This window comes from Pongo abelii, chromosome 8 (assembly GCF_028885655.2).
Source record: "Pongo abelii isolate AG06213 chromosome 8, NHGRI_mPonAbe1-v2.0_pri, whole genome shotgun sequence".
NCBI classification, from domain to species: Eukaryota; Metazoa; Chordata; class Mammalia; order Primates; family Hominidae; genus Pongo; species Pongo abelii.
The window spans coordinates 47837033-47861811 of record NC_071993.2 but is presented as its reverse complement, the minus strand read 5'-3'; the positions used below and the strand labels follow the sequence as shown (position 1 = coordinate 47861811).

Genomic DNA, 24779 nt, shown 5'->3' with positions numbered 1-24779 from the left:
CCTCCCACCCATGCTCTAGATCTCTAATGACGACTCGGCCCAACTGGTCTGGTGTCCTCCTAGGAGGGTCCCTGCACCCTCACCGCCCCCACCTTCCCTTCTCACCCCACAACAGATGTTTTGCTCCAAGCCAGCTGGGCCTAAGCCCTTCAGTTCGAATCCTCATCCAAGACTGAAAGCTCCTACATCTTCCTGTCACTTGAGCCACAAGCTGGACCGTCTGGAAATGCCCACTGCTACTAGGGACACAGGCGAGGCCGGAAAGTGCGGGAGGGCCCGGGGTGCCTCCCTCCACGTGCGCGGCCTCACAGGTCAGTGGAAACAAGAAATCCCCCAATCCACAGCCATGATGACTTCAAAATACTTCCTGAAGGCGTCAGGCCATGAAGCTGCGACCTGCGAGGACATAGCAAGCGGGGTGACGCTGGGCAGAGGCTGGGTATGGAGTCCGCACCCGCAGGGTCCCTCCCCGCCCCGCGGGTGCTTCCCGCCACCCCGCTTGCCTCTGCGTCGCAGTGACAATGCGGGGATGCCGACTACAGGTGGTTGGAAGGAGACAGCGAGATTCTGAGGGGAAAGAATAAGGAGAGAAGCACGCATCTTTTGGGCAGAAGGCCCGTTTCCACGCGGTCCTGCCGAGGCCTCCGGGCATCCTTCATCTCAGGGAAGAGAAAATCCAACCTCACTTGTCACAGGCGCGGGACCTGCGTTCCCTTTGGGAGCAGAAGAACCAGGGCAGGATTAGGACCCAGGCCAGGCGGCAAAGCCGCTCCCTCTCTCCCACCTCCAGGCCAAGCGGCACCTCCAGTCCACCCTCGCTCCAGCCCTCCCGTACTCTACCCTCCGCGTCCTCTGCCCCGACTCAGGGAGATGCCGGGAGCCCTCCCTACCAGGCTGCACCGGAGAAAAACAAACTTGGAGCCACACCGCGCACATGCGCAGAAGGCCCGAAGCGGCTCCCGCGACTGGGGCCAAAAAGTGCACACTACATTTCCCACAAGTCCTCGCGCCGCTCCCTTAGAAAGTGCAAGCCACATTTCCCACAAGCCTTCGTGCCACTCCCTGAGAAAGTGAAGACTACATTTCCCAAAGGCCCTCGTGCCGCTCCTTTAAAAAATGGCATGAGATTTCAGCCACATTGGGTAGTTAGTTCCCAGAGGCACAGAGTGCAGTACTGCAGTTTTATTCGTTAGCTGAAATAAATTATGAGTATTTAAATTACACAGGTTTCTTATGAATTACATCTCCCTGATGATTTGGCTGTCCTCAACACTTCCTTTTTTGGCAGAATTCAGGAGTGGAATTTCTCCAGACATGGTCGGTTCCTGCGGCCCCGCTGCGCTGCCTCAGCACTACCTCCACTTGTGCCTGTGGCTCCACTTGCTTGGTTCTGGTCCACCGGACGCTCACCATGAGAAAACACTCTGGACATAGCATTACCAGCCTGTACACTTGTAAAGGTAACTCGGAATTGCTCTTCAAATTTTATTTGTTAAACCACATAATACCATCTTTCATGGCAAACCTGCATTTTCCATTCTTCAGGAGTATGTTGGATCTCTTGATCACAATAACTTTTTAAAATGTTCACTGACAGAGGTAACACAGGAGTGGAAAACCAAAAACCGTAGGTTCTCACTTATAAGTGGGAGCTAAGCTATGAGTACACAGAGGCCTACAGAGTGATAGAATGGACTTTAGAGACTCAGAAGGGGGCTGGTGGGAAGGAGGCGGGAGATTTAAAAAAACTACACATGGCCAGGCGAGGTGGCTCACACCTGTAATCTCAGCACTTCGGGAGGCGGAGGCGGGAGTCAGGAGTTCAAGACCAGCCTAGCCAACACGGTGAAACCACGTCTCTACTAAAAATACAAAATTAGCTGGGCGTGGTGGCACACACCTGCAGTCCCAGCTATTTGGGAGGCTGAGGCAGGGGAATTGCTTGAACCCAAGAGGTGGAGGTTGCAGTGAGCCGAAATCGCATCATTGCTCTGCAGCCTGGGCAACAAGAGCGAAACTCAGTCTCAAAAAACAAAACAAAACAGAAAACTGCACATTAGGTACAGTGTACACTACTCGGGTGACAGGTGCACTAAGATCTCAAAATTCACCATTTTATAATTCATCCATAACCAAAAACCAATTGTACTCCAACAGCTATTGAAGTTTAAGTTAAAAATAAAATAAATGTCCACTGACCAAAACAGAAGCATTTTTCTCCATTTCTATTCCCTTTTTTTTTTTTGAGATGGAGTCTCGCTCTGTCACCCAGGCTGGAGTGCAGTGGCACAGTCTCAACTCCCTGCAACCTCTGCCTCCTGGGTTCAAGCGAATCTTCTGCCTCAGTATCCCGAGTAGCTGGGACTACAGACGTGCACCACCAAGCCTGCTAATTTTTTTGTATTTTTAGTAGAAACGGGGTTTCACCATGTTGACCAGGATGGTCTCAATCTCTTGACCTCGTGATCCGCCCGCCTTGGCCTCCCAAAGTGCTGGGATTACAGGCGTGAGCCACCGTGCCCGACTTCTATTCCCTTCTTTACCACCACTGATGATAATCCCTCTTGTTCCCATGCTGGAAAAGCATTTAGTACCGTACCATTTACGTAAAAGAATCAGGATATTCAAGGGATAAGATGTTTTTCAGAAGACATCATGGCAAGTACAGATACTTGAAGTATCACTTCAAGTCACAATTTATTTTCCTGCTCATAAGTTTTTTTTCTTTTTCTTTTTTTTTTTTTTTTTTTTGAGGGAGTCTCGCTGTCACCCAGGCTGGAGTGCAGTAGCATGATCTTGGCCTCCTGGGTTCAAGCGATTCTCCTGCCTCAGCGTCCCAAGTAGCTGGTACTACAGGCTTTTACAACCACACCCGGCTAATTTTTGTAAGTTTACTAGAGACGGGGCTTCACTATGTTGGCCAGGCTGATTTCGAACTCCTGACCTCGTGATCTGCCTGCCTTGGCCTCCCAAAGTGCTGGGATTACAGGCATGAGCCACGGCACCCGGCCTAATGTTTTTCCATTTTAAGAACAGTCTTGACACTTGTGAATATTCCATTTTTTTTTTAGACTGGGTCTCATTCTGTCTCCCAGGCTAGAGTGCAGTGGCATGATCTCGGGTCACCGCAACCTCTGCCTCCTAGATTCAAATGATTCTCCTGCCTCAGCCTCCCCAGTAGCTGGGATTACAGGCATATGTCACCACGTCTGGGTAATTTTTCATATTTTTAGTAGAGACAAGGTTTCACCATATTGACCAGGCTGGTCTCGAATTCCTGACCTCAAGTGATCTACCCGCCTCAGCCTCCCAAAGTGCTGGGATTACAGGTGTGAGCCACCTCGCCCGGCCTCCATTATTTCTTTAATTATTCAGGTTCCATTATGTCATGGATTATTTCAGTAACATTGTTTGCTCTTTCAATTTGCATAATCCTATCCCTAAAGAGATTGAAAACTATGAACTTGCCACTCCCAGGCTCCTTGGGACTTGACACATCCTCCTGGGATCATCTCAGAGGGGACTGACTGTGCCGGCACCATGGAGGTAGTGCTGATCTTTCTATGCAGCCTTTTGGCCCACATTGTCCTGGCCGGTGCAGTTGAGAGGGAGAAGGAAATTGACCCTTTTCGTTATGACTACCAGACCCTGAGGATTAGGGGGTTGGTATGTGCTGTGGTCCTCTTCTCCATTGGGATCCTCCTTATCCTAGGTTGCAGATGCAAGTGCAGTTTCAATCAGAAGTCCGGGACCCCAGGAGAGGAGGAAGCCCAGGTGGAGAACCTCATCACTGCAAATGCAACAAAGCTCCAGAAAGCAGAGAGCTGAACGAAGTGCAGCCCTCCAGTGGGAAGCCTCTGGAACCTGAAGGCAGCCGCTTGAACTTTTAGATGCAAATGTTGATGCTTAAGAAAACAGCCACCTCAGCAACAAATCTTTCCCCAAGAGAAGCCAATAACTTGTGTGTCCCCCCACGCCCTTCCCTGTCCCTTCTAAACACCATTCCTCCACCTGATGATCCAACTAATCTCCTGCCTCACCACTGCAGCCTGCAGGCTCCTCCAACTCCTGTGATGTGTCTGTGTGTGTGTTTGCTGACTGTAGTGTTCATGGCTACTTGTTCATGGTTATTACTGTTAGTGAACTGTGGATTCACTTTCCTGGGCAGAGGCTGAGCCATGTGGCCATCTGCTCCTCTCTGCCCCCCATCACCTCTCACTCTTGGGAGTCTGCTTTTTTCCCTGGAGAGTCTAGCTCCTTCCCTTTAGAGCATGGGCAGGAGTCTCCAGTTGTCTTGGGACCTGGGAAGGTTTGCACCACTTTCATCATCTTTCTTTATGGAGTCTCTTCACTCCTTTTACAAGAACCTCGCTTCCTTATCCCACTCCAACCCCAGTCTGTTCTGAAGATCAGCAATTAGAGATACAAAGCAAAGCAAGGAGTTTGTGAGCCCAGCATTGCCTTCAGTAGGCTATTATACCCTTCCATGGTTATTTTTCTCCCTGGGGAAGCACCAGGGAGCTCCATCTGCCCTGCCCTTCACATAGCACCCAGGGATTCCAGGCTCAGGGCTGCTGCTTTTTTTCTTTTTTTTTCAGAGTCCCACTCTGTCACCCAAACCAGAATGCAGTGGCACGATCTCAGCTCACTGCATCCTGGGTTCAAGGGATTCTCATGCCTGGGTCTCCCGAGTAGCTGGGATTATAGGCACGCAGCACCACACCCAGCTAATTTTTGTATTTTTAGTAGAGATGGGGTTTTCCCTGGCCTCAAGCAATCCACCTACCTTGGCCTCCCAAAATTCTGGGATTACAGGTGTCAGCCACCATGCCCAGACCAGGCCCAGGGCTTCTAATCTGCCCTTGGGGAATGTAGCCATTACATATCTTATCAGCAATAACCACAGGGGCTCTGGTACCCCACCCGTCTCCAACCTTCCTGCTTCCAATACTTCAACCTACAGCCCAGTTTTTGTGGGCACAGGCTTCCATCCTTGAAGTTGAGTCTCCAGCAGGTGATGACTGAAAGATTCCCATTCTGTTGCCGCCAGCACACTGGAACGGACAGAGGGAGAGTAAGGGGCCTTTGCTTCTCTGCCCATGTCCCCTTGGTCAGCAAACTCCCGCATCCTTTGTGCTGCCTGTCAGTGGTCAGAGAGGTGAGTGAGGTAGGTTAGAGACCCAGTAGGCTCCATGCAGTGCTGCTGCAGAGGGTACAGGAAGAGGTCAAAGGTCATAATGACAGCGGGAGCTCAAACGAGATCCCGCCCTTCCTGTCCTCCATGTGCCTGTGGAAATCAACCAACCGAGCCTCTGTGCCAGACTGCTGTTTTCTGTATCACGATCTGTCTGAACAACAGAAAAAAGGAATAAAATATTTGTTTCCTAGTGAAAAAAACCCATGAACAAAAAACAATAAACTTCAATCAATGGATTATTTTTAAAGTAAACAAAAGTTTTGGAATCTTTTCTTGAGAATTAAAATATTATTTCAAGACTTTACATAAACTAACAACTTTCTCAACTGTTAGTTACAGGAGCCAATGAGTTTCTAACTACAAAGGAAATGAAGAATATCGAATGCCAAAAAAAAAAAAAAAAAATCCTTTAATCACTCAATTCTAATAGTATAAATGCTGAAGTAAGAGAACAATTTTATGACAGTTACTTCAATGAAAATGCAAAGAACATCAGATGCTATTTGGACCTCATGATGCAGAATGTGGGCAGGACGGCCCACAACTTGGAATCATTCATGCTGTACTTCAGCTTGGACCAAACATGTCTGTGCCTTTATGCAAACATCAACCACAATTTGTATTTGTGTTATCACCACCAAAAGCAGTTCAGAAGCAAAGGGAAAATATCTTCTGCCTTGAGATTACTTGTATCCATGGCTCTGCTGTAAATAGGTGAGGCATTTAGATCATAGATCATCTCTGTGATCATAGTGAGGCTATTACTTTTGTTGTTGTTGCAGTAGATTTCATTCTGGCTCTTCAAAATTTGATTGCATCTTTGGAATCAGAAAATACTTCTAGCAATAGTACTTTCAAATTGTCATTTGAGCTGAAAGACTGCTGCTGTTATATAGTGTGGCAGATAGTTACAACTTCCACTGCAATTACTATATCTCAATCTGAATTCTTTTCATTTTTTTTTTTTTTTTGAGACAGTCTCCCTCTGTCGCCCAGGTGACACCATCATGCAGTGGTGCAATCTCAGTTCACTGCAACCTCCACCTCCCAGGCTCAAGCAATTCTCTTGCCTCAGCCTCCCGAGTAGCTGGAATTACAGGTGCTCGCCACCACGCCACGCTAATTTTTTGTAATTTTAGTAGAGACAAGGTTTCACCATGATGCCTAGGCTGGTCTTGAACTACTGAGCTCAGGCAATCCACCCACCTAGGCCTCCCAAAGTGCAAGGATTAAAAGTGTGAGTCACCGCACCCGGCCTTGAATTCTTTTTAATAAAAAAATTTGTTTACCACTTTATATAGTATTAGTTGAGGAAATCATACATCTTCCATGTTTAGCTGTTACTATGTGCTGGTGCCTTTCTCTATTTTTGCATACTGCACAAAAAGCTTCAAAAGGAATCTTTCCTCATTTAATAAATCTCTGCTTTTCAAACAATTCATCACAAAGTTTATGCTTGAATTTTGGTATTTGGCATTCAAATATACACAAATAAAAATAGATAATAGCAACCATCACAAAAATTGAGCTGAGTGAATTTGATAATCTCACAGCTGCCTTAGTGTGTCTGTCACTCATAAATCTGAACTCAGAACTAACATCAAACAGGGGTTGAACCATTGAAAGCATTACAAACTTGCAAACTAATAATCAATTGAAGTGGCCGGGCATGGTGGCTCACACCTGTAATCCCAGCATTTTGGAAGGCTGAGGCTGGCGGATCACAAGGTCAGGAGATTGAGACCATCCTGGCCAACACGGTGACACTCTGTCTGTACTAAAAAAAATACAAAAATTAGCTGGACGTGGTGTCACGTACTTGTAACCCTAGCTACTCTGGAGGCTGAGGCAGGAGAATCACTTGAACCTGAGAGCTGGAGGTTGCAGTGAGCCAAAATTGCGCCACTGCACTCCAGCCTGGTGACAGAGTGAGATTCCTTCTCAAAAAAAAAAAAAAAGAAAAAAAAATCAATTGAAGTGGAGTTGCCATTGAAGTGGCCTGAGATGGCTATCCTATCCTTGGCTGGTATCTGGGAATGTGAATTTTGGGAAGGTTTGGGTACCTGGATTTCAGAAGGGTTCCCTCCACCCTCACTGATCAAATGGCTCACTGTACCTAAACAATATGGTTTCTGTGGAACACCTGCTTTTTTTCTGGGAATCTGGATCTTGAGTTGTGCACAATAGACAGTGTCTACATGAGCAGCCCCCCAATAAAAAGCCCAGGCACCGAGTCTCTAAGGAGCTTCTGTGACAACATTTTGCATTTGTTGTCACAGCATGTTGCTGGAGGAATTCAGCACATCCTATGTGGCTCCACTAGGAGAGGATGCTTGGAAGCTGGTACCAGGTTTCCTCTGGACATGGCCCTGTGACCTCTCCCCTTTGCTGACTTTGCTGTAATAAGTTGTAGCCATACTGTGACTGTATGCCAAGTCCTGTCAGTTCTCCTAGCAATTTGTTTAGCCCAGAAGTGTTCTTGGGAATCCCCAATACAGTTGGCATCAGAAGCAAATTTTTTTAAATTCTGACTCTGTCACCCAGGCTGGAGTGCAGTGGCACAATCATAGCTCACTGCAGCCTTGAGCTCCTGGGCACGAGTGATCCTCCTGCCTCAGCTGGGACTACAGGTATGTATCCTCCTGAATACCTGGACTACAAGCACGTGCCACCATCCCGGGCTCTTTTTTTTTTTTTTCTGAAAACATGGGGTCTTGCTATGCTGCCCAGGTTTATCTTGAGCTCCTGGCCTCAAGTGATCCTCCTGCCTCAGCCTCTCTATGTGCTGAGATTACAGGTGTGAGTCATTGCACCTGGCCCAGAGGTGGAATTTGCTAGAACAACCCTGATTCACTAAGATTTGGCTCCATCACTGTTTGGGAAAAGGAAGAATGAAGGGGAACGGTGATAAGCCTTTTATAACTGGGTGTCTATCGATCCCTCCATGGTTTGACAGCAGCAGCTGAACTGCCACCTGCTATTAGAAGCCACAGTGACCTTTGCGGTTAGAAATGGATCCAACCCTGGCTTCTTTGAGCTGTGCTGGATGAAGTGAGGGAGAAAATATACATCTGGGGATTGGCTTTGTTTTTAGTTCTCTTCTCCAGGTGGGAGGAAAAAAAAAAAACAACAGTGAAAAATTATAAAGGTGAGTGTTAGGTGACCACAAAAATGTTAGAAGTTCTCAGGGCTAGAGCAAAGCTGGGGTGGGAGGGTGGGAGGGTGGGAGGGTGGGGAGGGCACCAAGACTTCATCCAGTCTCGTCTTCAGCCCAGCTGCTGCCCTGTTGCAAGAGCTGCCTCCTTCTTTGCAACCCCCTGTACCATCCCCCATCTGCTTTCCAATCTGAATCTTTCCCACAGCAGTAAAGCTAACCTAACTGCAACTGCTGGATTTACTGCTGTGGATTTAGTTTGCAAAAGAAAAAAAAAATTTTAATGGCTTTGTGTTTTGTGGCTATTACATCTAGATGTATTAATATTATAAAATTGATATAAAATGTTAAATGCTTACAATTTCATAAATTCTAGAGGGAACATACTTATTAGGAAACGCTGCAGAGGAAAGTGAGTGTGACACAACTTCCTTGCTTTTTGCAGCTAGTGGGCAGCTTGGAATTTAAATTCTCAATACTGGAAACAGAACAAGTCCCCAAAATTAACAATTTTTGCTATAGTTTTTGCCTATTGGAGCCACTGGAAAAAAGGAGACAATATGAAGAGAGGCAATCTTGAGCTAGAGATAGGCTTTGGAATTTACCAAGCAGTTTTTCATCTCTAATGAGCTCTTGTAAGATCATATAGCTGACCCTCAGAAGCTGATGATTTTCTGGCCCCATGTGTATAGTTTTGAGTTGGTCAGCTTGGACTCTAAGGTGAATAATGTAAAAAGGGCCCACCAAAGCCTTGCTTGTCACTTGGCTAAGAACACAGCTGTCTGGCCCTGCAGCATCTCAGTCTCCAGTTACTGGAAGAACATATATTAGATGTTGGGGAAACTATAAGGCTACAGGGTGACGCTGCATGTTGGCAGGGAGAATTGTTCAAGGTAGAAACTGTGGGGAACAAAGAGAGAGATTCTCATCTGTGTAGCTGCTGCTACGTGCTAATTTGGGGGTAAGAAAACTGTTAAGGAATAAAAAAGCCAAGACCTCTGTCCTCACAGGGCTTTCAGGCTAGAAGGGAAACTGGCCACCATACAAATTGTATACAACTGCATTAGTACTTAAGAGGTCTGATTTATTGCTTTGAAACACAAGTGCAAGATGTTTAAGGTTATCAGCAGCCTTTCCCTTTGTGGAAATTGTAAACTAAAAATGAAATCCTAAGCCCCCACCAACTGAAAGACACTCCCCTTAGCCAAGGGGACCCCAGAAAAATCTTACAACTGAGTTCCTGGCCATGATGAGATGGGAGGTCAGACATGTCTCGTTATACCCTCTCATGTTTGTGGTTTAGACACAGCAACTGACCAGCATTAATGTTAAAATAGAGATCATAAGACTGGCAGAGCGGACTTTTTGTGGCAATGAGATACCAAATTATAAACAAGACCTAAGGCCATGCCAGGCAAGGGTTAGGTCAAGCACTCTAAACTTAAACATTAACTATGGTCTAACTGCCACAAGTTTTTCTTTTTTCTCTAGCAGCTAAATAAACACTGGCCTTGACATAAGCAAAATAAAAACAATTGTAGCTCATCACCAGACACTAATTGGCTCCCAACTCCTGTCCCAAGCACCATAACTACAGCTTTGATTAGACAAGAGATTGATTTCAGTAACTTTCTCCTGATAAGAAGACCACCCACCATGAACTGGTTCTGGCTGGGTTTACAGAGATTGCACACTTGAGTGCCTTCGTGTCCTGTAAAGACCTTTTGACTGATAGGGCCTAATTATAAAACATTCAAATGTTAGGTCTCCATCCCAAAGTGAACACGGGTCATATGTTACATGCATGTTGGTTCAATACATGTGCATCAGGACCACCTTCATGCATATTCATAGCTCCTCCTGTAACCTGTTGAAGATGTATGTTTAGCACACTTGTCCAGCATAATGCTCCTATCCCAACCTATAGTCTTTCAAAGTGCCTGTCCCTGGTCCCTGGTTTTAGCCAGAGACATTCTTCTCAGCCTCTTTGCAGGCTGTAACCCCTTATAAGAAATAAAGCTTCCTCTCCATTCCAAATAGTTAAATCTTGTGAATTTTTTTTGTTTTGTTTTGTTTTTTTTAAGATGGAGTTTCACTCTTGTCACCCAGGCTGGAATGCAATGGCACGATCTTGTGTCACTGCAACCTCTGCCTCCCAGGTTCAAGCAATTCTCTTGCCTCAGCCTCCTGAGTAGCTGGGACTACAGGCACCTGTCACCATGCCCGGCTAATTTTTGTATTTTTAGTAGAGGTGGGGTTTCACCATGTTGGCCAGGCTGGTCTCGAAATCCTGACTTCAGGTGATCCATCTGTCTCCGCCTCCGAAAGTGCTGGGATTACAGTTGTAAGCCACCGCACCTGGTCTAAATCTTGTGATTTTTAAATTCAACAGTCAATTAAATGGTTCCTTGATAGAGAAACATTTAAGGCAGACATTAGCTTTTTTTGCCCCATAACGCTTTAGTAAGTTTCCCTGAATATTTGCATTTACTTGTCAATCAACTCACAGGGACTGAGGCAGAAGTAAAACCCACAATTGCCTTACCCCTGGCCTATGTGACAAAGTAAAAAATCTTTTATCACATATTTGAGAGGCATCTCTGCTACCAAGAACTTTTTTTTTAACCTTTTATTTTAGGTTCAGGGGGATATGTGCAGGTTTTTATGCAGGTAAACTCGTATCACAGGGGTTTGTTGTACAGATTATTTCATCACCCAGGTACTAGGCCTAGTACCCAATAATTATTTTTTCTGATCCTCTCCCTCCACCTACCCCACCCTCACATAGGCCCAGTGTCTGCTGTTCCCCTTTGTGTCCATGAGTTCTCATTATTTAGCTCCCACTTATAAGTGAGACTGGGCGATTGCTGACCTGCATCTCTTTTGGGTGGATCTCCCAGGACATAAGCAAAAGACCTCTGGCCACAACCACTACCAAAGTCCCTTTTTCTGCTGCCTCCAAGTTGGGGAGGAAACGTAAGCCCTAAGATCACCCCAGAGCTGTGGTGGGAAGCGCAGGAGGGAAAAAAACCTGAGTAGTTTTAAACTAGAATATGCATGTGGCTTTTTAAAGATGTTTGCAATTTTTTTGCTATTCTCCCCTTGAGATTTGGGGGTCTATGCCCACCCTTACCAGACTGAACACTAGTGCTCACTTGTCACTGACACATGACGTAAAAGTGATGCTGTGTAACTTCCAAAGTTATGTTTAAAAAGCCCATAAGCATCTGCCTGGTTCACTCCGGTCACTCACCTATGGTGCCCTTGATCACCAAGTCAGAGCTCTGAATGTCCTGAGACTGCTCTGCTACCTGGAATCCCAGGGTACCTGGGAGGTCTCCTATAGGTCCTGCAGTCAAGCCCCATGTCCTCTGCAGACATGTGAGTGAAGTCACCTCCAGATGATGCCAACCGTTTGCTGTGGATTCAACTTCGGCCAATGAGTCTTCTCTGCAGTCCCCAAACACCAATAAGCAGCAATAAGCCATCTTTTCTGTTTCTTCCTAGCCCTGTGAACCATGAACAAAATAAAATGTTTGTTTCATGCATTATTTTATGGTGGTGGTTCTTTCTTTTAAAAAAATTCACAGTAAAAGCACCAAGAATAACACACTTGTAGGACATTCACAAGGAACAAAATAACATACATTGAAATCTAGGTTTCCTTCTTTCCCTCTTCCACAGCCTATCAGCTTCTGCCTCTGGAAGTAACAATGGTTAAGTTTCTGCACATCTTTCCAGATTTATTAATTAAACAATCATATAGCACTGACACTGTGAGGAAGCTTTTTAAGGGCTTTGCTTATATTTATTCATTTACTCTTCACTCACTGTGGACACTCAGGTGGCAGCAGGAAGGAAAGTATTTTGCTCAACCAAATGAAAGTCTGATCTGCTCTTTGAATGCTGTTCCTTCAGCTAATTCTATTTTCTTCATATATTACCAAATCTTTTTTATTTTCTCCCCTAATTGAGCATTCAGAGGTGTGACTCTGTTTTCTAGTTTTTCTTATGTTTCACCACTAAATGTTAAATTTCAGATGAGACAGGCAGTGATGAAATTCCTGTCACTGGACATATCTATGTATGTTTATGATGGTGCCTTACACATACACATTTTTCTATCTAGCGATTAACCATTAAAACTCTATACTCAGAGTGAGGAAACATTACATGTTCCTTCCCAAACCCTGTCAACTACCCCATCAATTAAATAATCCCTGAAAAAATGGCAACATCTATATTAATGCAATTTTTATATCTCATCAGTGACACATTTGATAAAATAGTTCTAGAAACTTGTAATGAATCAGCAGTGATGGAAATTTGTACTGAGCTATTTCATATCTAAAAGGGTATCTACTTTGTTTCAGACATGACAACTCTCTCATGTTTATTTTAGAATTTTCCATTGTTGCATGTTTAAAGGGCTTGTCAATTCCCTTCCCTTTCCTAATTCTCATGACCAGATCATAAGAATGTGTGTGATCAGGCTGATTGATGTGCCACAACACATATTTAATCCTGGAATTTAGGGTTATCAGAAGTCTCCATTTAAAAAAGTATTATATGCTTTCAAACAACCCATTGTTGAACATATAGTGCTTCATTTTTCTTAATGTCTCAGTGAATAGCCAGCCTTTTATGCATACATGAATAGAGGATCTCTCAATAAATTCAAAGAGATTCAGAAATAAGTACATAAACTTAGCTGCATAGAGAGAAAAAGTAGGTAATATACATAAGTGATAAAAGAAGGCTTTATATAATTACTTTTTCAAACTAAATTTATAATAGTGCTTTTTAAACTAAATGTGGAACAAATTTTAAATTATTTAATCTAGAAATGTCCAGTGATTTAAGAACAGTAGAAATGGGTGAGGAGGGCATTTCAACTCAAGCAAGGAACTCCTTTTATTCTCAACACGTTAGCTTTTTCCCTCTTCACTCTAAAATGTTCACTATCAAATATATTTGAGAGGTCTTTTTTCCTCATTTAACATTTATTTCATGCGCAGAGAATAATACTGTGGGTCTGAGATTCAGTTTTTGAAATGCAACATATACTCTAAGTGACCCATTTACCTATGTCAAAATAGCAGCAGTTGGACCCCATAATGTGGCATGTATTCATTTGAAAATTCGACAGTGACATATCACTGTGATCATGTGATGAAGCGTATCTTGCCTTCCATTCTAACCATCACTCTGTGAGCTTCGAGGTTCAAGTTTGACAGTATTTGTCAATTTCGGAATGTCATACAACGAATGCTCAAATGGGGAATTTTATGTACTGTTGCTGAGATATGTTCACTTTCATCTTCTGATCGTGGTTTCTTCAAGTAGGCCAGTTCACTTGTACTCAAAATATCTTCCTCATTTTTTTGTTTCCCCCACTCCAATTCATCTATGGATTTATGAACATGTTTTATAGTATGATTACTGATTTGTATTTTTGATTCTTCCACCAAGCATTTTGTCTTAAATATTTTCCTACATTTAGAAAAATGTACTGTTTCCCCACACCACTTTTGTACACAGTGTTTCATAGGATACAGAAAAAACACAACCACACTGCCTTCATCAGATGAGGAGAAACTTGATACCAAATACAGTATGAGACATTCCATGAAAGGGAAATTATAGACCAAAGTCTTCTGAGTATAAAAGTCAAAATCTGAAACCAAATATTAGAGTGGTCTAAATCTGGAGATTTTTAGGAAAAGAAACTGAAATTTCATGGTGGGAACCATAATTTTGTTTAGTTTAGAGGTTTTGAGGGATTGTTTTAAAGAAAAATTTAAAAGATAACATTAAATGGATATAAAAGTTATAAAATAAAAAATATAAAGTTATAAAAATTAAAATAAAAATATATTAATATATTACTATAAAATTGTAAAAATATTATAAAAGGATACAAAATTCTTTTGCTGTCAAGATTGATTGGGATTAGATTTGTTTAAAACGTCTTATTAAAATTAGCCATAATATTAAAAATACAGCCGGGTGCAGTGTCTCACGCCTGTAATCCCAGCACTTTGGGAGGCCGAGGCGGGCAGATCACCAGGTCAGGAGAAGGAGACCATCCTGGCTAACAAAATGAAACCTCGTCTCTACTAAAAATATAAACATTAGCCGGGCATGGTGGCGGGCGCCTGTAGTTCTGTCTCAAAAAAATAAAAACAAATAAATAAATAAAAACATTAAAAATACACTAATATCCACCTGAATTTTTTTTAAAAAAATAAGCGTAAGATTTTTTCCCCATCGAACTTAACAAAAAGAGTATGTATTCCCGTGTGCCAGAGTGCCAGGTCACCACATACTATTATATTGGGTTTGCATATTTGATGATGTGTCGCTACCAGGATGCCATCCGGGTCTTTGCCAACATCCTCCTCTACATCCAGAGGACCAAGTGCATGTTCCAGAGGACCACATACAAGTATGAGATGATTAACAAGCAGAATGAGCAGATGCATGCGCTGCTGGCCATTGCCCTCACAGTGTACCCCATGAGTATCGATGAGAGCATTCACCTCCAGCTGCAGAAGAAATACAGGGACAAGATGCTGCGCATGCAGAAATGTGACCCACAAGTCTATGAAGAACTTTTCAGTTACTTCTGCCCCAAGTTCCTGTCGCCTGTAGTGCCCAACTATGATAATGTGCACCCCAACTACCACAAAGAGCCCTTCCTGCAGCAGCTGAAGGTGTTTTCTGATGAAATACAGCAGCAGGCCCAGCTTTCAACCATCCACAGCTTCCTCAAGCTCTACACCACCATGCCTGTGGCCAAGCTGGCTGGCTGCCTGGACCTCACAGAGCAGGAGTTCAGGATCCAGCTTCTTGTCTTCAAACACAAGATGAAGAACCTGGTGTGGACCAGTGGCATCTCAATCCTGCATGGTGAATTTCAGTCAGCCTCAGAGGTTGACTTCTACATTGATAAGGACATGATCCACATTGCGGACACCAAGGTCTCCAAGCACTATGGGGATTTCTTCATCCGTCGGATCCACAAATTGGAGGAGCTTAATCGAACCCTGAAGAAGATGAGACAGAGACCCTGATGACATTCACACACATTATTCAGCAACCTGTTTTGATATAATTACAGGCAGGAAGTGTTTTTGCTACCGTGAAAGCTTTACCTAGATCAGCCATCAGCCTGTCCACTCAGTTAACAAGTTAAGGACAGAAGTGTTTCAAGTGGATATCAGTAAAGGGTCTTTGGAGCCAGAAAAAAAAAAAAAAAAAAAAAAAGATTTGTTCTCAATGAGATTACACACAGTGATAATTTGTAACTCTCAAATCTGTTTCTTTTTAAAACTTCTGAGATTTGTATCTCAGAATTTCAACCTTTACTATATTTTTTTACACATTATTTACAGATCACACCTCATTACCCTTTGTTTCTTTTCCCCTTCAAAAGGTAAATCTTTTTACTTGGCTAGAATGGTAACTTTGTACTTCAGCTTTTCCATCAGCTCTTTTAACTTTTCACTCATATTCTATTTCTGCTGTTATAATACCAAAATATTGAACTCGAAGGTAAAAAAAAATTTTTTCTCAGGTGTAACATGATTTTTACTTTAAGACATATCTTTAAGACATATCTTAACTTTTTGATATGTCTGAATTGTTGCATGTAATCAGGAAATTTCCCATGCTATTAGGTTGGTGAACAAATAATTGTTTTTGCCATTACTTTCAATGGCAAAAACTGCAATTATTGCACAAACCTAATACTAGCAGCCATATATCCACCTGCTCAAGGTGCTAGTTTTCATGTTTACATTCCTTTATAATACAATGTTCACTCATGACTTTGAATACATTGTGCCTGTGTCTAATAAAATTCAAGAATCTTTTTCATCAGGTTTGACTTCCAAGTTATTTAAACAGACTTTATTTAGGCACTTCCCATCTCAAGTATGCCTTAGTCCAGGTTGTTCGGATAGTTGCTCAGATTAAGCCAGTGAGATGGTTGGGGTCACAGATTTAATTCATTAAGCCACTAAAGCATCAGCCCAGATAGCCATATTTTCAGTTAATTTCAATTAGCTGCTCATGAAGAGTTGGCCAGTTGAATGGAAGTTGATTCTTGGCACAGCCTTCAAGTAGCAATTGGTTTAAAATGTCCTGAGTTCTGAGCCAGCTTGGGGGCTGATACAGTTTGGATATGTGTCCCTGCCCAAATCTTATGGTGGATTGTAATCCTCAGTATTGGAGACAACTGGGTGAGAGGTGACTGGGTCATGAGAGTGTATGTCTCATAAATGGTTTAGCATCATCCCCTTGTTGCTGCTCTTGCAACAGTGAGATTTGGTTGTTTAAAAGTGTGTGACACCTCCTCCTACCTTGCTCCTGCTCTGGCCTTGTGATGTGCATGCTCCCACTTAGCCTTCTGTTACGATTCTAAGTTTCCTGAGGCCTCCCCAGAAGCCACGCAGATGTCTGTATCATGCTTCCTGTAAAGCTTTCAGAACCCTGAGCCAATTAAATCTCTTTTCTATATAAATTACCCAGTCTCAGGAAGTTGTTGTTGTTGTTGTTTTGTTTTGGGGTTTTTTTTGTTTGTTTTGAGACAGAGTCTCACTCTGTCACCCAGGCTGGGGTGCAGTGGCGTGATCTCGGCTCACTGCAACCTCCACCTTCTGGTTTCAAGTGATTCTCCTGCCTTGACCTCCTGAGTAGCTGGGATTACAGACGCGTGCCACCATGCCCAGCTAATTTTTGTATTTTTAGTAGTCACAGGGTTTCACCATGTTGGTCAGGCTGGGCTAGAACTTTTGACCTCGTGATCTGCCCACTTTGGCTTCCCAAAGTGCTGGGATTACAGGCATGAGCCACCGTGCCCAGCCAGGAATTTCTTTACAGCAATGTGAGAATGGCTTAGTACAGAAAATTGGTACCAAGGAGTGGGGCATTACTATAAAGGTACCTGAAAATGTGGAAGCACCTTTGGAACTGGGTAATGGGCAGAGGTTGAAAGAGTTTGGAGAACTTGGAAGAAGACAGGAAGATGAGGGAAAGTTTAGAACTACTTAGAAATTGGTTAAATGGTTGTGACCAAAATTCTGATAGCGATATGGAAAGCGAAGTCCAGGCTGATGAGGTCTCAGATGGAAATGAGGAACTTATTGGAAACTAAAGCAAAGGTCACGCATGTTATGCCTTAGCAAAGAGCTTGGCTGGATTCCATCCAAGTCCTAGGGATCTATGGAAGTTTAAACTTGAGAGTAATGTTCTAGAGTATCTGGCAAAAAAAATTTCTAAGCAACAAAGAGGTCAAGAAGTGGCATGGGCCAAGCATGGTGGCTCACACCAGTAATCCTAGCACTTTGAGAGGCCAAGGCAGGCAGATAGCTTGAGCCCAAGAGTTCAAGACTAGCCTGGGAAACATAGCAAAATCCCATCTCTGACTAAAAATATTAAAAAAAAAAATACCTGGCATGGTGGCATGAACCCATAGTCCCAGCTACTCAGGAGGCTGAGATGGGGCAATTACCTAAGCCTGGGAAGTCTAGGGTGCAGTGAGCCATGTTTATGCCATGGCACTTCAGCCTGGGTGACAGAGTGAGACCTTGTCTCAAAAACAAAACAAAACAAAACAAACAAAACAAAAAAAACTGGTGTGACTGCTTTTAAAAGCCTATGCTTCCATGTGGAAGCAAAGAAATAAGTTGGAACTTCTATTTAAAAGGTAATCAGCACATAAAAGTTTGGAAAATTTGCATCCTGCAGCCTGGCCATGTGGTAGGGGAAAAGAAAAACAAAAACAAAAAAAAAAACCAAAGCCCATCTTCAGAAGAACTCAAGTGGGCTGCTGAGTAACCACCTGCTAGAGAAATTTGATTTCTAATTTCTTCTTCTAAAAAGAAGGCAAGTGCTGATAGCCCAGAAAATAAAAAGCCTTGAAGGCATTTTAGAAATCTCAGAGGCAGCCCATCCAAACACAGGATCAGAAGCCCAGGGAAGAATGGTTTTGAAGGCCAGGCCCAGGCCTTCACTGTCCTGCACATCCTCAGGAATCTGCTCCCTGCCTCTTGGCAACTCCAGATCCATCTGTGGCTTAAAGGGGCCCAAGGGTAGCTTGGGCTGCTGCTCTGACAAGTGTAAGTGATAAGCCTTGGTGGCTTCCACATGGTGTTAAGACTGCTGGTGCACAGAATGCAAGAGTGAATGAGGCTTGGTACCTCTACCTAGATTTCATAGGATGTGTGGAAAAGCTTGGGTGTCCAGGCAGAAGCTTGCTGCAGGGGTGGAGCCCTCACAGAGAATCTCTACTAGGGTGGTGTAGAGGAAAAATGTGGGGTTGGAGACCCTACACAGAGTCTGTACTGGGGCATTTGCTAGTGGAGCCACCATCCTCCAGACCCCAGAATGATAGATCTACTGGCAGTTTGCACCCTGCACGTGGAAAAACTGCAAGCACCAAACTCCAGCCTATGAGAACAACTTTGGGGGCTGAACCTTGCAAAGCCACAGAGGCAGAGCTGCTCAAGACCCCAGGAGCCCATTGCTTGCACCAATGGCCAGGATGTGAGACATGGAGTCAAAGGAAATTATTATGGAGTTTTAAGATTTAATGATTGCACTGCTGGGTTTTGAATATGCATGGAGCCTGTAGCCCCTTTTTTTGGCCTATTTATCCCTTTTGGAATGGGGTTTGTAACCCAATGCTTGTACTCCTATTGTATTTTGGAAGTAACTCTAACTTGTTTTTTATTTTACAGGTGGAAGAGATTTACCTTTTCTCAGATGAGACTTTGGACTTCAGACTTTTGAGACAATGCTGGAATGGGCTAAGACTTTGGGAGACTGTTGGGAAGGCATAACTGTATTCTGAAATGTGAGAAGGACAAGAGATTTGGGAGTGGCAAGGGGTGGAATAATATAGTTTGGATGTGTGTCCTTTCCCAAATCTCATGTTAAATTGTCATCCCCAGTATTGGAGGTGGGGCCTGATGGGAGGTGATTGGCTCATGGGGGTAGTTTTCTCATGAATGGTTTAGCACCAGCCCCTTGGTGTTGTCCTTGCAAAACTGAGTTCTCATGAGATCTGGTTGCATAAAAGTGTGGGGCATCTTACTCTCACTCTCTCTTGCTTCTGCTGCTGCTATATGGGATGCCTATTTCCCCTTCACGTTCCACCATGATTGGAAGATTCTGGAAGTCTCCCAAGACCAGATGCCACTATGCTCCCTCTACGTCCTGCAGAACCATGAACCAATTAAACCTCTTTTCTTTATGAATTACCCAGTTTCAAGTATTTCTTCATATCAATGCAAGGATGGACTAATACGGGGCCAAGCAGACCATGGTCCCTTAGGATGGTCAACTGATTATAAGGTGGCTTATACTGCAAGGTGAGGTCAGGGATTAAAACCTAGAAGTTGAAAGATTCTTTTTTTATTATTGTTTCAGCTCTTCTTTTGACTTAGCCACCTCTTCTAGGGCATCAGATTCCTGAAGCAACTTTGGGGTAGGAGCAGTTGAGAAAGCAAGTGAAAATAGCTCTTTGTTCAGGGTTCAGGGAATTAGTTCAAGGTCTCTGGTCTTCAGAGACATCAGTTCCCAGAAAACCAATTACCTTCTTGTGCCAGATCCATCACTCATCAGTGCTGTGACTCTGGGAAGACCACTTCAAATTTTTCCATTTCACTTCCCTGAGCTGTCAAATATGGGTTGTAGCCCCTGCTCTGCGCATTCCTCCAGGCTGGTGTAAGCATCACTAGAAATAACAGATATTCTCCATGAGCTGTAAAGCATCATACCCATGGAAAGAAGAAAATCCCATCTTCCACTCCCCTGGAGCCACCACGTTTCTTCTCTGTATTCAACAACTACAAAAGTTCTGGCATATTCTTCTAGACATATAATGATTGAACACTTTAGGTCACTTATGAATCGCCAGTCTTCTAAAGGCTTTACCTCCATTTCACCATTTTTAGCCTATAACATAACATAGGCCATATTAACATTTCAATACCTCAGAACAGGGAACTGAGGCACAGAGAGGTCTCTATAACTTTTTCAGGTTTGTGCATCTTCTAAGTAGGACTTGAACCCACACCTTTATGCACCAGGCCCAGTGTTCTTGGTCACTCCAATATTTCTATATTGTCTCATCTCAATACAGGTATTTGCCTACATAGTCAGTCTGTTCGTTATGAGTGCAACTCACACTGCAGGTTCTTGTTACAATCCAACTGAGATTCAGGGAGTTTTGCTATGCAGATGTTGAACAACGGGTCAAACATTTAAACTGTCAATAAATGATTACTCATTTCTCTATGGTCTTTGGCAGGAAGACGTCAAAAGCTGTCTTTTTCATAGTACATTTCCCAGCATCTTGCCTCCAGGATATGACAGTAGATCTTGAGGGATCAAGAGAATCTACTGTCCACACCAAGCTGAGGAAGAGAATACTCTGCCACTGGCCTCATATCTTGGTACACCCCAGAAAGCAGTCAACTGAAAGTACTGTGGAAATTAAATTGTTAAGTTCATTCAAGGATAACAATTCTAGATTATTCAGCATCGCATATTTCAGACAACTCTAAAATTGCTATGCTATATTCTTTATTTCATGTGTGCAAATTTAAGTTTATTAAGTCAATCACTAGTGCTACAACTACAGAAAATATATTTACAACTTCAAAATTGTTTCAGTTTTAATAGCATAGAATATCTCAACGTAGTATTTAGATATTTAGCTGCTTGTTAAACATTAACTAAAATGAAACACTTCCTGAACAATGCTGCCATATTTTTTAAACTAATGGACATTAGGTGAAACTGTTTTGAATTAACATAAAAACTGACGAAGTAGTACAGAAAGTTCTCATATACCCTTCCCCCACCTCAGCATCCTTTTTGTAATCACATCTCACATGAGTGTGGTAAATGTTACAATGACTGAACCAATATTGATACATTCTTATTAATGAAAGTGTAGAATTTGGCACAGAGGTAGAGATGGACAATCTAGATGTCCAGTTTTTTCATAGCTGTATGTATCCAGTGATTAATTTCCCATTTGTTAGGAGGGCAACGGTTTTATCTTCATCAATATTTGTATCGTATGTTAGCATAGGCGACATTACTTCTCCATTAGATGCTGGCTTCATTTCTTGCTGTACTTGAAATTAGACTTCTCACAGACCAGCAAGGGGCCTGCAACCATTCACATACTTCTCAGGGTTGCCATGATTATGTTGGCCCTACAGGAGCTTGATAAACTGTAGGTGGTCTTCTTATCGGGAGAAAGTTACTGAAATTAGTCTCTTGTCCAATCAAAGGTGCAGTTACGGTTTGTGGAACAGGGGTTGGAGGTTAGTCAGTATCTGGTGTTGAGCTACAATTATTTTAATATTGCTTATCTTGAGGGTCAGTGCTTGTTTAGCTGCTAGAGAAAAATTAACTTGTGGCAGTTAGGACAGAGTTTATTCTTTAAGTTTAGGGTGCCTGACTTAACCCTTACCTGTTGTGGCCTTCAGTCCTGTTTATAATTCGGTATCTCATTGCCACAGATAGTCCATTATGTCAGTCTTATGATCTCTAATTTCACAGTAATTCTGGGCAGTTGTGTCTAAACCATAAACATGAGGGAGGATAATGAGATGTGTCTGAACCTCCTCCCATCTCATCATGGCCAGAAACTCAGTTTTAAGGTTTTTCTGGGGTCTCTTTGACCAAGGGAGGGCCTGTTCAGTCAGTGGGGGGTTAGAATTTTATTTTTAGTTTACAACTCCCACAAAGGCAAAGGCTGCTGATAAGCATCTGCACTTTTGTTTCAAAGCAACACACTTTTTTTTTTTTTTTTTTTTTGAGACAGAGTCAAAAGACGGGGCACACAGAAAAGTCATGCAACATGGTGGTCCTACCACCACCTACAGCCTCTCCTCCTCATTAAAGTGGCCTGTGGAGGGTTTAGCCCAGCAGGCTTAGAGCTTCTACAGAATGGGTATCTGCTCACTGGGAGGATTTTCTCAGGACATCCTTCATTTGCCTGCAGGGATTTTGGGGGTTGTTTTCAAAGCACAAGTGTGGTCCCGGCTAAGAGCAGCCTATCAGCACTCTCCTCAGATGTGTTGATCTCCTTGATGGGCCAAAAGAAAGTGAGAAGCCACTGAAAACACATACACTTATTTGCCTTCCCTTTTTTATGTTGCCCACTCCACCATCACATTTCCTCTTCCTCTTTTTCTCCATCCTTCATATCTTCCATATCTTCTCTGAGATGGAGGACAAGAAGTCAGTAAGTTTGTTTTGGTGAGTTTTTCAAGGTACATACCACTCTCCCCTGAGGCTGATGACATCTGCAATCATATTTTAAAAGCACTGTGAGGATTATATTATGCTGTGTACTTCACACAGGTCTGTTTTTTCTCTTGACTTTAGGAAACTAGAAGGGGTACAGTGGTTACATCAAAAATCAAAGTTCCCCAAAACTAGCACAGAGGATACCTGTGGAAAAGATAACACCTTTTCCTGCCAAATTTATCTTTCAAATTGATTTAGATTAGCAGTGGCACAGTCCTTAATTCAAAAGGGAAACCTGGTGCTGAGGGAAATGCCTCTACATTACAGTTTATCATGGAAACTGTCAGTTGGTAAGAGATGCCCACCTAATACCACCTCAACCAAGGGTATTGCATGTCTCCCATAATGTACATTTTCAGATTTTTATCTCTAAATTTCACTGGTAAAGAAACAAACCAGGAAAGCAAAATTTCTGTATAAGAAAGAAGCATGGTCTTACATTGACAAGGTCTTCTTTATTTGGAGATGACTTTTCCAAAAGTTTCTCCAAAAGCTGAGAGGACACAGAGTGACTATCAGTGCCCTGGAGGTTGGTGATTATGGATCACTCAGGGAGCTGTGCTTAATGTGGGGTGTGGAGTTGGTTGGTTCACATGCATGGACTGAGTTGACACAGGGCCATCCTCCAGGATAGAGGAAGTATGGCAAAGAGGAGCAGCAGGAAAGAAATGAGAAACCACCAGGAGCCCGGAAGAAGGACAGGTTTCCCCTAGAAGCATCAGAGGGAACCTGGTCCTGCCTATGGATTTTGCACTACTAGCTTCGAGAACTGAGACATTTCTGTTGTTTTAACCCCCCCCCCCCAGTTTATGGTCCATGTGATTTCAGGCCTAGGAAGCTAATACACCAAGACAAATGAGTATAACTATATTTTGAATTTGCATGCATTTCTTTCATGTATGCCCCTAATATTTCCACAATTATGATTATTTTTGTGTTTATCTTTCTATATTTTATATACCACTAGTGTCATTTTAGGTTAATTTAATTTCCCTGGTCGTGAAGACATTATAAGTATATAATGACTGCATAATAATAATTATATATATATATATATATATATTTTTTTTTTTTGAGACGGAGTCTCACTGTGTAGCCGAAGCTGGAGTGCACTAGCGCAATCTCAGTTTACCGTGACATCTGCCTCCAGGGCTCAAGCGATTCTCATGCCTCAGCCTCCCCAGTAGCCGGGACTACAGAGAAGGGCCACCACGCCTGGCTAATTTTTTCTCTTTTTTTTTTGAGATGAAGTCTCGCTCTTATCCCCCAGGCTGGAGTGCAATGACGCGATCTCAGCTCATGCAACTTCCGCCTCCGGGTTCAAGTGATTCTCCTACCTCAGCCTTCTGAGTAGCTGGGAATACAGGTGCCTGCCACCATGCCCAGCTAATTTTTGTATTTTTAGTAGAGACAGGGTTTCACCATGTTGGCCAGGCTGGTCTCAAACTCCTGACCTCAGGTGATCCGCCCGCCTTGGCCTCCCAATAATTTTTTGTATTTTAGTAGAAATAGGGTTTCACCATGTTTCCCAGGGTGGTCTCGAACTCCTGAGCTCAGGTGATCTGCCTGTCTCGGCCTCCCAAAATGCTGAGATTACAGGTGTGAGCCACTGTGCCTGGCCACAATATTATTTTTATCATAGGTACTGATACACATTGATTTTTAGCTAATTCTAACTGCTTATTAATATCAATAAAAATATGCAGATCATCTTGTTATTGAAGCTCTATGGATCTGTGAGCTCAGGGGAGATGCCTCCATGTGCAGTGGGAAGCCTCAAGTGCAGCATGCCTGGCATCTCCTGCTCAAGACAGAGTGCAGGCAGGGAGCTTGCTGGGCATGTTTGCAGGAGGGAGACTAGACTGAGGCATGAGAAACAATCTGTCACCCACACCCACCAGTGCTTTCACGCCTGAGTCAGACCAGAGCTTTTCAGATGTTACTGTGCACACACGTCATCTGAGATCGTGTAAAGTGTGAATTCTGATTCCGTGGGTCTGGAATAGGACCTGAATTTGCATTTCCCCCAATTTTTCCCATACATATTTTAATATTCTCAAATTCCTAAGAATGGTGGAAAACATGAAGGAA

The 24779-nt window shown here is 43.2% G+C and overlaps 2 protein-coding genes and 1 pseudogene across 2 annotated transcripts; 2 read left to right on the top strand and 1 right to left on the bottom strand.

Annotated features, from left to right (window-relative positions):
* Positions 1–961, bottom strand: part of LOC112128513 (zinc finger protein 37A-like) — a 33254-nt pseudogene extending 32293 nt beyond the window's left edge.
* A 2579-nt stretch (positions 962–3540) lies between these two features.
* LOC100455545 (FXYD domain-containing ion transport regulator 6) lies at positions 3541–5445 on the top strand. Its single transcript, XM_054523239.2, has one exon. The coding sequence runs from the start codon at positions 3541–3543 to the stop codon at positions 3826–3828; it is 288 nt and encodes a 95-aa protein (XP_054379214.1). The 3' UTR covers positions 3829–5445.
* A 9180-nt stretch (positions 5446–14625) lies between these two features.
* LOC100445094 (eukaryotic translation initiation factor 3 subunit L-like) lies at positions 14626–15433 on the top strand. Its single transcript, XM_054523475.2, has one exon. The coding sequence runs from the start codon at positions 14642–14644 to the stop codon at positions 15425–15427; it is 786 nt and encodes a 261-aa protein (XP_054379450.2). The 5' UTR covers positions 14626–14641; the 3' UTR covers positions 15428–15433.
* Positions 15434–24779: the final 9346 nt, after the last annotated feature.

Bases quoted from the DNA above. Each gene is read 5' to 3' on its own strand.
- LOC100455545 (XM_054523239.2), top strand. From the start codon at position 3,541: ATGGAGGTAGTGCTGATCTTTCTATGCAGCCTTTTGGCCCACATTGTC.
- LOC100445094 (XM_054523475.2), top strand. From the start codon at position 14,642: ATGTATTCCCGTGTGCCAGAGTGCCAGGTCACCACATACTATTATATT.